Genomic DNA, 11,385 nt, shown 5'->3' on the forward strand with positions numbered 1-11,385 from the left:
CGGTCCCACAGAGGATGAACTCTTCCGGTGCTCAGGGGTTCAGCGGGTGCAGGAGGATGAGGAGGAAGATGAAGGCTTGTGGGGAAGGCGAGAGGGACAGGTGCATGCTGGGAAGGTGCTTCAGGCCCAGAGTTGGACCGCTGTCAGGAGGCTGCAGCAGGAAGTGATCTGAACACCAGGAAACAAATGTGTTTTGCAGTCAGACCAGAGCAGGCGGTCAGGACGACCGTGTTTATCAAATCAGGGGCCAAAAGACATGACCAAAGGCTGCCAAATTCATCCCATTTTCGGACTGAGTTCTTAAGCTAACCATACTGTAAACCGTGATGACCGCCTCTGGTCTCAGTGGCTGATTTTCGTCCTCCCACAGCAGCGAGGGCAGAACTCTGCATCTGGATTGGCTAAGGCCGTGTGCACAGGGAAGAGGAGGAGCCATCCAGCTGAGATGGAGATTAGTGATGTCTGCACAGTAAGCCCATGGGCTGCACCTCGGCAGGAGACACTTCCCGAAAGCCTATCAGGTGACAGGCAGGTGCCACAGGGTGTTCGCTGTTGTTTTTTTTTCTTATTGGACGAGTTTGTTATATATTTTGATTTTTTTTTTTCACATTTACTAAATATATATAAAAAGTATATTAGCATATAGTGATCGTACTCTCCCACTTCCAACCCTGCCCCTTCCGAGTCTGCTCTGGCAGTGCAGGTGGCAAGGGGGGTTAGCGGAGCGGAGATGGTTAGGAAACGGTTTCACTTACGAAACTCTTTCAGGGACCGCCATGCGGTCAGGGTGCGGTCAGGGTGCGGTCAGGTGGAGGTGTGTCCCGCGTGGGATGGACTTTGTGACAGATCCTCATTGGCTTGAGCGTAAGAGCTGAGTTGGGAGAGATAAAGGCCGAGCAATGAACTGCATTCAGCTGAGGAGAGAGAGAGAGAGCAAGCACCCCTCAAACGCACACACCCCCGTCCTCCTCTCAGCTTTCTCTCTGTTTGCCTGTGTATATTACCATTATTAGTTGTTACTGTATAAATATATATACTAGTATATCTAAATCCTGATTGATTTTATATATGCCTACTGTTAATCTTACACGAAAAAGAACTTTGAACGTACTATCATGTCAGACTACCACCTGTTAATACCATTTCCATTCATCTAGTTAAATAAAAGGTCTGTTTCTGACAGGATTCTCTTTGGTTTTCTTGGTTTCCAGTCTTTGTTTCAGTAACTTTCCATATTGAATTCAGACACAGTTCTGAGAGCTGTACTGCTCTGTGTGTGCAGTGGACTTCAGGATGGTTGGAATACAGCTGCCGTTTTCTATTAGAAGGAATCGCAAAACTTCAAAAAGACCATCTACAATTCTGTGCAACTTAATGGATTGAAACAGGCATTATGCACTTAAAATTTAAATACAAATTTAAGTCCCACAGAACTACTTTTGCATAATAAGTTACTGGCAGAAACAGAAAAACAAATAATGTACATGCAAAGTTAAAAAGCCGTTTTTATTTACATTTATTTCATCTGACTTTGCAACATAAATAATAAACACACTTCTTGTGACACTTAAAGCAGAAGGACAGGCACCAGGGGAAAGAATACAGTAAAAAGGCTACACCTGGTCACTGTCCCTCTCTGCTGTGGAAGAAGAGCATGAACTCATGTTTGCTTATATCACAAAAATGATGACATCTCATTGGTAACAATGGCTTCTGATTGGACGTTGCTTGTTCCAGTCGTCCAATGGCTGCAGGGTAGACTGATGCAGGATGCTTTTCTGTCCGCTTTCAGCTCCTCCTTCCTTCCCGTGTGTCAGAGCGTTGCCACGGCTGCAGGCTGCAGTGTCAGTCAGGCAAACCCATGAAGTCACACTTCTTTCGGTTAAATACCCCCTGCGTTCCCTCTGGCTGGACACCCTGCCCAGCCTTGGCTGCTGCTCTAGCTCTGTGTCTCCACCCCGGGGGTCGGGTTACTGGGCGACCGGGGGCCCAAACTCGATCATGGTCTCCAGGACCAGAGCCAGGTGATCGAGGAAAGAGCCGACAGAGACACGCAGAATTCGGGCTTCTTCCGCAGTCCACCTCCTGAGAGAGAGAGACACGGAGAGAGAAACGAAAGGAGGGACGTGAGTCACTCTGCCTCTTGAAAATACGGCTCGTAAAAGCGTAAACAAAGGGTGAAAAAAATGTACCACAGAACTACACAAAACCCAGTTAGGTTGACAGCAATGTAAATGCAATATGTTGCAGCAGAATGATTTGTGGACACCATCTCTTTCTAACATTACCACGAAGATGGCAGTGCGGTTTCAGGTTCTAACTGATACTTGCAACAGGGGGCGTTGCTGCTGTACCATCGAGCCAACCACTGTGTAGTTTTACCCAGTTGTACAAACGGAACCAATATACAAATTTCCGAAGTAAATACATAATGTAAAGACATCAGAAAGAAGCCGTGCTGAAACTTCGCAGATGCAGTGGCACTCTGCGGGTTAGACACTTGATTTGATTGAGATTAGATTTGATGTGTGTTGTTTGTGGCGTTTGAAGCGAGGCCGCAGGCTCACACGCTCAGCGTGCTGCCCGCCGCGCGCAGCTCCTTCGTGGCTCCGCCTCTGCGCGGCTCGCGGTCCGGCGACAGGGACTGGCACGCGATGCTGGCCTCGCGCGCCGACGGGAACGCGACATCCAGCGCGCGGAATCTCCGTCAAGGAAGTGCGGCTGGCTAACGTTAGCGAGAGGCTCTTACAAACACACATTCACCAACCTGTAGCAAGTTAGCTAATTTCATACAACTTACTTACCACGTATAATGTCATATTCTAGCACATCTAACAAGCCAGCAGCCGGGCTGGCTAGCAATCTTCAAAACTACTTCAAACAGCGCCTAAGCACCTAGCTACCTTGCTATAGCTAGGCTGCTAGCACGATAACTGCGGATTAACTAGATAGGTAATGAAATTCGGTCTAAACATGGAAATGTTAACACACAACGTGTACCACAAACGCTGAATTATCAGTTACCAACAGCCATTTATAATGTACATTTTTAGGATACAATTCCAACTTTGAGCTCTTAGCCTCTTCAGCGTTGCAGGGCGCCGCCATATTGGTTCAACAATAATCACGTGTGCGTTTAGTCGTAGGTATATTCGACAAAAACAATGTATGAAAAATAATTCAAAGAGGCATTAGATAATTCTGTTACTCAATATGTTTGTATCATTAAGAGGTATTTTTATCCAAAATATTTTTTGAAGACAATATAAAAAATAGGCAGATTCGTCCGTATAACAATACTAATTCCCAAAACTCCACCTGACCACGCCTGTTCGTGGTCCAGTTTCACGGCTGATTAATGCGTTTCTCAAGTTTCTCACTACAATAGTTCATTTTCGTTGGTCGGTGCAGGGAACATCCGTGAGAGGTGGTCGATTTTTATAGTATCTAAGCGTTCTTTTAAATTACTGCATGCATTCAGGTTAGACGTATACATCGCTTAATATAGCCTAATAATAATGGAATCTTTGATAGTTAAAAATAATCTAATAATTTTTCAATTTCAATATTCATGTCCGCTCCAGATGTTTATAGGGTTATATTCAATTAGAAAATGAATGTAATGTAATGTTGTAAGGTGTACGTAAACTTCTTTATAAGATCCACAGAATATTAAAATATTTTGGTTAAAATTTGGTAATTTCTGGCGCTTTGTTGCACACGGCGTGTTTCCCAATTATTCACATATAAGAGAGATTGACTGGCGTGCTTTATTATTAAAGTACATCAGTGAATTTGCGTATTGTTGAAATTAGTTGATTTTCGACACATGAGAGAAGATCTTATTGCTTTTAACTTGTTTTCAAACCAGAACAGCATTAATACGTCCGAAGACATACAACCTCCTTTCGGATTCCGTCACAGTTTTTTCCAGTCCATTCCACAGAGCTGGACGAGGTGTGGTGATCGTGAATCAGAGAGAGAAGGTGTGCACTATAGGACGAGAGGATGAGAGAGACCGTGCGTAAAATGAATTAGTTAACTGTTGGTCATCAGCGCCGTGCGCTCGGCAGCGCTCGCTTTTCACTGCTGAACCCTGCGATTCTAAAGAAGTGTGGCGCCGCACATTTCTCCTCTTGAAGTTTAATCAGGAATATTTCTTTGCAATATTTGAAAACGCTCCTCTGGCAGGTGATCCGCAATTTCAGGTCACACAGTTATCCGGTGAAACTGAGGCATAGCTACGGGGAAAACGGCAGAGTAAGACAGCAGTTTCCAGGTCTTCCAGGATAACAACGTCCGGATACAGGTAAGTATTCAATAGCTTGGCTTTCCCTTTCTCTGCTGTTTTGCGATTCTTCCGCTTTTTTGGTACTGGTTAATAATAAAAAACGTGTGCATGTATTTCCATTAGAAGGGAATGGTAGAATTTTAATGTGGTATTCACTGAAAGATGCAGCGGGTAGCGGTCATTAGTACGGCACAGAAAAACGTGTTTGCAGCTGAACTCACTGATTCGAAAATGAAATAAACAGACCTACATGCATCATGATTTTTTAAACGGATCGTAAGCGAAAGACTTTGTGACAGGTGATAATATACATGTCTCGCAGAGTTGATGTTGAACATTTAAGGATTTGCTAACAATACAGTTACTGAGATCAAGCACATCGGAAGCTTAACATGTGCTGGTTTATCCGCTGCCGTTCCATTTTTCATTTGTCCCAGATAACAGCAAGCTGAGATCATAAAATTTCTCTTTGATGCAAAACAACCCTTTTATCCGTGTTGTGAAATATGCAGCATTCTCTGCTCTGGGACTGCATCGTGTTTTGTTGCAAGTTGCAAATGCTTTTACAGTATCCGGTTCTGTTTGGTTTCCACAGTCACATGCACACCTCAGAAGGTTTCGCCGCGCTGTCAGAACAGCAGCCCATCAGGTGAATCATGTAAAGGTGCGCTGTGCACGTGCGCTACAGAATACTGAGCGCGTTCCTGCAGCCTCGCGGGACTTCGTGCAAGCGAGCTCCAATCGTCCTCAAAAAACCCGCTGCTTGCAGCGAGCCCAGCTCAGTCCGGATCAGACAAACAAAATTCAGACGTGTTTTTTTTCATCCTGTTTCCCCGCCATCTCAGTTCTCGTTTTATTTTGCACTCTCCTTTCCCTCATACCCTCTCTCTGGTGTAAATCCTGCCTCTGTCTGTTCCCACGCTCCTGACCGCCACACCTGCCAGGACGATGGGCACCTTGCGGGACCTCCAGTTCGCCCTGCAGCTGAAGATCGAGGAGCTTCGGCAGCGGGATGCCCTCATCGATGAGCTGGAGCTGGAGCTGGACACCAAGGATGACCTCATTCGGCAGCTGCAGGGGGAGCTGGACCGACACCGGGCTACGCTGGGCCCCCCAGGCCCGTCCGGCTCCGCACCTGCCTCAGGTAGCCCAACACACGCACCTGTAGACCATGCCAGGTAGCCCAACACACACACCTTTACACCATGTCAGGTAGCCCAACACACACACCTTTACACCATGTCAGGTAGCCCAACACACACACCTTTACACCATGTAAGGTAGCCCAACATACACACCTGTAGACTATGTTAGTTAGCCTTTATCATGAGGTGGCATACAGTACTTGTCATTGGCCATCTCTGCTAGCCCACAGTATTTTTCATTGGTCCATTTTGGGTAGGCCACACCACACGTCACTGACTCATCTCCAGTAGTCTAGATTTAGGTTTCAGGGCGGTTTCAGAGCGAATTATAATGTAACACTGAAAATACGTTGTTTCATAAATGATTCACAGAGCTCTGTGCTGCATTTGATGTATCAGTCAGTCTGTCTCAGTAAAGCACACTGCTGGCAGGGTGTGGAGGGGGCTGAATGTGTTGCCGGTTTGGCTGTTCCAGGACCTGCCCCCGCCCCCCCTGACGAGCCCCAGCGGACGAAGAGACAGGCCATCTCTGCAGAGCCCACTGCGCTGGACCCCGCCCAGCTCACGCACGTCACCCTGACCAGCTACAGCAAGAGCCAAGAGTGAGAGAGCACACACGCACACACACACACACACACACACATGCACGCACGCACGCACACACACACACACACATGCACGCACGCACACACACACACACACATACACACACATACACACACACACGCACACGCACGTCACCCTGACCAGCTACAGCAAGAGCCAAGAGTGAGAGAGCGCGTCATACAAAAACAAAGCTACATACACATATGTAGAAACACATACAGTTACACACACATGCGGGCACACAGGCTCACCCATACCACACCCCAGGGACACTAAGTACATTCTCCTCAGACCAATTGTACTTAATTGTATCGTATGCAGTTTTCTGTGGGTTCCGAACACTGCAGGTATACAGCTCTTACAGTAGGGAATAAACTCAACTGTGTCCAGTGTGTCTGGTTGGCCGTGCCTAACACCGGTGAACGCTTGCGTGACTCTCAGGTCCCGGGAGCTCATCCAGAAGGCCCTGCTGGAGAACGACTTCATGAAGCACCTGGAGCCGGGTCAGATCCTCACCATCGTGGACTGCATGCACCCCACCACCGTCACCCGCGGTTGCTGCGTCATTCAGGAGGGAGATGACGGCTCGCTCGTCTACGTGCTGGAGGGTGAGAGGGGGAGAGAGAGGGAGAGAGAGGGAGAGAAAATAAGAGGGATAGGGAGTGAGAGAGGGTCAGAGGGAAAAAGAGAAAGAGAGAGGGATAGAGGGTTAGAGGGAAAAGGAGAAAGCGAGAGGAAGAGAGAGGGAGGGAGAGAGAGAGAGCAAGAGTTACAGAGAAAGGGAAGGAGAGAGGGATAGAGAGAAATAGAAAGGATGGGAGAGAGAGGGTTAGTGTGATAGGGCTGCAGGGAGTGGGAGAGAGAAGGAGACGAAAGAGAGAGAGCAGATGGGATGCAGTGAGAGTGTGAACGAGGGACCTCACTTTTTCTGGCAGTGAGGCTGGGGTCACTCCAGGGAAGGCAAGCATGGATAACTCACAGAGGTTAAAGGTCATCCCCATTTCTGTGGCGGGACGCTATCCCCTTAACGAGCCAATCAGTGAAGTCTGTTTCCTCAGTAATCTGTCTCTATAGCCCTGAGTGCTGACCAGAGAGGAAATGGCCAGCATTTTCCAAAGAGGGGATCACTAATTAAATCAGTGTTTCAGGCAAAATCATGAACCCACAGACGTCTGGTTTTGGCTGTGTTTCTGTGTCCTACTTCAAGAAGGGAGTCAAACCAGAGGTCAAGCCCATGTTGGAGGGTCTCTTTGAAATGTTGATTTAATGGTCATTTCAGAGAGACGGCAGCAGGTATCTTTAGTACATCCTGTGTGCTAGGCATCGGAGTCGCCCTGTGGTACCATATCTGGCGGGAATGGACTCAGAATGGGATTTATATGCAGTAAGAGCTGATCTCAGACCTGTGGTAGAGTGGCAGCGAGCTGGAGCGATAGCAGGACTCTCAACAAGCTGAGCCTGTGATAAGCTATCTGCATGTGTGACAGAGAGAGGGAGATAAAGAGAGAGAAGGCGAGATAGGATGAGAGACACACAAGAGAGAAGGCGGGAGGCAAAGAGAAATAGAGAGGAGGAGGGAGAGAGAGAAAAATGGAGGGAAGCAGAGAGAGAGAGAGAATGTCACTCTGTGCTGTGAATTTAGGAGTATTTGTACCAATGTGTTCGGCATACATATGTTTTCGAATGCAGTACCTCCTCCCCACCTCCCCCCGGTTCTCCTGTTCTTCCCCAGCTGATCCCAGGTCAGAGAAGGAGGCTTTAAGCATGGAGAGGCAGTGGGTTTGTCCTCTGGTCCTGACACATCCTTTCAGTTTCTGTCTGATCCAGTCAGTGTCTGTCCCTGTCATAATGTGCACACACACACACACACACACACACACACACACACATACTGAACGCACTTACAGTGCTGTCCATTGTGTTTGGATGTTCACAATGTGTGTGTGTGTGTGTGTGTGTGTGTGTGTGTGTGTGCAGAGGGGAAGGTGGAGGTGACCAAGGATGGGCAGAAGCTGTGTACGATGGAGCCCGGGAAGGTGTTTGGAGAGCTGGCCATCCTGTACAACTGCACCCGCACGGCCACTGTCACAGGTACAGCCACGCCCACGAGCACGCCCACAACCACACCCACAGCCATGCCCCCACACTGTCACACACTCCACTGTTGCAACAGGTCAGCATCTCTGTCCTGGGGCCTCATTTATAGAAAAGTTGCGCTGAAACGATCCTACATTTGATCTAAGATCATTTCTGAAATGTGCGTACGTGTGATTCAGAGAAAATGAACGTAGGCTACGCACAAAAAACAAAAAAAAAAAAAACCGTGCGTACGCCAATCTCGCAGATGTGAAATCTGTACAAGTGATCTTGAAATTGTGCGTAGCTGAATGGTTTTAGATCTCCGCCTCGTAAACGCCCCCTAATTAATTTCATTAGCATATAAAAGAGCTCGAATCAAAACCCAAATCCGCTACTTGATTATGGCGAGCTGCAAGACATTTTATAGCGTATAGATTGACCGAAATGCTTTATGCGTGTGGAACCATAATATGTATATTAAATAAATTTCCTTCAAGGATGTGTCAATTATGCTAATAGGGGTATTTTTGGAAACCCAATGTGTGTTTTTGTTTTGTTTTCCACAAGTAGCCTAGCTTATGTTGTTTTAATTTATTGATAACTTTATTGTGCAAACGTGTAGCCTAAGCAATGTGTTCAATCTGGCAATACAACTATAACAGCATCCACTACTACTACTACTAATAATAATAATAATAATGAGGAAACAATTAGGCAGCAGATGACATGTTGGCGCCAGGGTTTCCATTAGCTGGGAATTACCGGTTTTTGCCTGTCCGGTAATAATTCTCATACAAAACATAGCCTACATTTTAGCGGGTAATGTTGAGGCTTTGCTCAATCGTTACTGTTCGTTTTGCTTACTGTTCACTAAATAGTCAAACGGATTTGAGGTCGTTGTCATTCGTTGTCAACCTAGGTGTAAATTATATTTGCGTTTGAAACATGACCGGTAAGTTTCAAATTTGTCCGGTAAAATAAATTCTCAATCTTTCCGGACACTAGACCGGTCAAGAAAAAATCCTAGCGGAAACCCTGGTTGGCGCTCTTAGATTTCCGAACACCTGCAGTGCTCCAACATTGCCACAAGGAAACGGGTGTATGCCAATTTGGAACCTGACGTGAAGTACTTTTCCACGTCAAAGACCGTTTTTCTAAATCTGAACTTTGGCGTGGATTTGAGTGTACGCACATTCTAAGATCAAAACTGTGCGTAAGAACGTTTTATAAAAGAGGCCCCTGATCTTTTCCTGTAACTGTCCCACTGATTGCATTCAACGCTGTGTCAACATGTCAGGCATGCAAAAGCATTCCAGAATTTATTTGTTGTTAATTAACTCATTAATTAACCATGAACCCCGTCACTTTGCTGTAAGTGAATTCACGGTGGTCATTCCGATGGGATGAGGGGGTTGGCTGCTCTGCAGGAGTAATGGTTATTTTATGTCTTTGCTTGACTCAGCGCAAGGTCACACTCTCTGTGGTGCAAATTGAGGCAGCGTGTTATGAGCAAATGATTGCTTCAGGGCCAGGATGCATGCAAGGCATTTCAAAGGGAAGCGTTTGTGCATTAACGTCTGCGCATGCGTACAAACGGAACGCGTTTTATGACAGTAAGGTTTAGGAGGCAGATTAACGGTAACTCTTGAGAGGAGTCAGATTACCTGCACCTTTCGCTTCAGATGGGGATGCACTTGCGAAGCTGTTAATGAAAGCACATTCCCATGAGCTCTTTCATCGCTATCTGCTGCTCCCTCACATGTGATTCTGTAAGCACATCAATTGAATTTGGCATCAAAGCGTGTATTAAAAGTTACAGATCTTCATCACTTCAAAAGTGCCGATGGAGCCGAGAGTAGTAGTCTGCTCACATTATCATCTTGTGTCTCATGTGCTTCCTTTCAGAAGTATATTTTGACTGAGGTGAACCTGGAATCAAACGAAGTCTCAGTTAGTCTTCTGATTGTGGATATCAGGAACGTGTTCACTGCCTGTGCTGACCTGTGATCTGTCAAAGTGATGTCTCCTAAAAGTATTGACTAACTCTTGGGAGAATCTCCTGTACTTCCCTACGCCTTCCTTATGCCGGGTTATAGCGGATCTTTCTTTCTTTCCTATCCCACCCATTCTCCTCGCTTTCTCTCTCCTGCCCATCTGTGTGTATGTTTCTTTGAGTATGTGTATCTTTCTGAGTGCATGTGTTTCTCTGAGGGTGTGTGTGTCTGAGGGTGTGTTTCTCTGAGGGTGTGTGTGTCTGAGGGTGTGTTTCTCTGAGGGTGTGTGTGTCTGAGGGTGTGTTTCTCTGAGGGTGTGTGTGTCTGAGGGTGTGTGTGTCTGAGGGTGTGTGTGTCTGAGGGTGTGTATGTCTGAGGGTGTGTGTATGTCTGAGGGTGTGTGTGTCTGAGGGTGTGTATGTCTGAGGGTGTGTGTGTCTGAGGGTGTGTTTCTCTGAGGGTGTGTGTGTCTGAGGGTGTGTGTGTCTGAGGGTGTGTGTGTCTGAGGGTGTGTATGTCTGAGGGTGTGTGTGTCTGAGGGTGTGTTTCTCTGAGGGTGTGTGTGTCTGAGGGTGTGTGTGTCTGAGGGTGTGTGTGTCTGAGGGTGTGTGTGTCTGAGGGTGTGTGTGTCTGAGGGTGTGTTTCTCAGAGGGTGTGTGTGTCTGAGGGTGTGTGTGTCTGAGGGTGTGTTTCTCTGAGGGTGTGTTTCTCTGAGGGTGTGTTTCTCTGAGGGTGTGTTTCTCTGAGGGTGTGTGTGTCTGAGGGTGTGTGTGTCTGAGGGTGTGTGTGTCTGAGGGTGTGTATGTCTTTCTCTGCGGTCTGTTGTGTGTGTGTGTAATATTCCTCCTCCCCAGTGCTGTACCGTGAAATTCCAAAAATGTCTCGCTTTGCTGAGCGTTGCTGCTCCTCTACCTCACCTGCTGTTTTTTCACTGAGTTGGGACTGTGGCAGAATCAGCCAGAAAGAGCACTCACTGGCCGCATGTTGCAGTTGTTGTAAACTCTTTCCACTGATGTTAAGATTTTGCAGAAAACCTCCACTTTCCTGTCCGTAACACCACAGCCACCTAGAGCCTTTAAAGACATCTTGGGGTGCTGAGTTGCAGCACATGTTAGAATGTATTGGTGGCCAGACCTAGACTTAGGCAGCGGGTCAACACAGTCGATTATGAGGCGCTCAGATGGTTCTGCCGTGACAGGAATCGGCTTGATTAGGTTTGCCAGAAAGCTGACAAACATGACAAGAACTACAGTACTTTGACACCGTGGAC

At 46.9% G+C, this 11,385-nt stretch overlaps 2 protein-coding genes across 2 annotated transcripts in view; one reads left to right on the forward strand and one right to left on the reverse strand.

Moving 5' to 3' along the window:
- Positions 1-1,505: 1,505 nt before the first annotated feature.
- LOC118778138 (EKC/KEOPS complex subunit Lage3) lies at positions 1,506-3,128 on the reverse strand. The gene is made up of 3 exons (XM_036529514.1): positions 3,059-3,128; positions 2,568-2,696; positions 1,506-2,085 (listed from the first exon to the last, which is right to left on the reverse strand). The coding sequence occupies exons 1-3, from the start codon at positions 3,106-3,108 to the stop codon at positions 1,971-1,973; spliced, it is 294 nt and encodes a 97-aa protein (XP_036385407.1). The 5' UTR covers positions 3,109-3,128; the 3' UTR covers positions 1,506-1,970.
- A 725-nt stretch (positions 3,129-3,853) lies between these two features.
- LOC118778137 (cGMP-dependent protein kinase 1-like) overlaps positions 3,854-11,385 on the forward strand; it is a 21,295-nt gene continuing 13,763 nt past the window's right edge. Inside the window, exons 1-5 of the mRNA XM_036529513.1 lie at positions 3,854-4,309; positions 5,236-5,435; positions 5,912-6,038; positions 6,484-6,650; positions 8,020-8,133. Of these exons, the coding sequence (XP_036385406.1) occupies positions 5,240-5,435; positions 5,912-6,038; positions 6,484-6,650; positions 8,020-8,133 (604 nt within the window). The 5' untranslated portion in view covers positions 3,854-4,309; positions 5,236-5,239. The remainder of the gene's footprint in view (positions 4,310-5,235; positions 5,436-5,911; positions 6,039-6,483; positions 6,651-8,019; positions 8,134-11,385) is intronic.

The sequence above is a fragment of the Megalops cyprinoides genome, chromosome 5 (assembly GCF_013368585.1).
Source record: "Megalops cyprinoides isolate fMegCyp1 chromosome 5, fMegCyp1.pri, whole genome shotgun sequence".
In the NCBI taxonomy this organism is placed as follows: Eukaryota; Metazoa; Chordata; class Actinopteri; order Elopiformes; family Megalopidae; genus Megalops; species Megalops cyprinoides.

Bases quoted from the DNA above. Each gene is read 5' to 3' on its own strand.
- LOC118778138 (XM_036529514.1), bottom strand. From the start codon at position 3,108: ATGGCGGCGCCCTGCAACGCTGAAGAGGCTAAGAGCTCAAAGTTGGAA. The intron at 2,697-3,058 runs GTATCCTAAAAA...ACGGAGATTCCG, and splicing joins AAGAGCTCAAAGTTGGAATT to CGCGCTGGATGTCGCGTTCC. The intron at 2,086-2,567 runs GTGAGCCTGCGG...TCTCTCTCTCAG, and splicing joins GCGGGCAGCACGCTGAGCGT to GAGGTGGACTGCGGAAGAAG.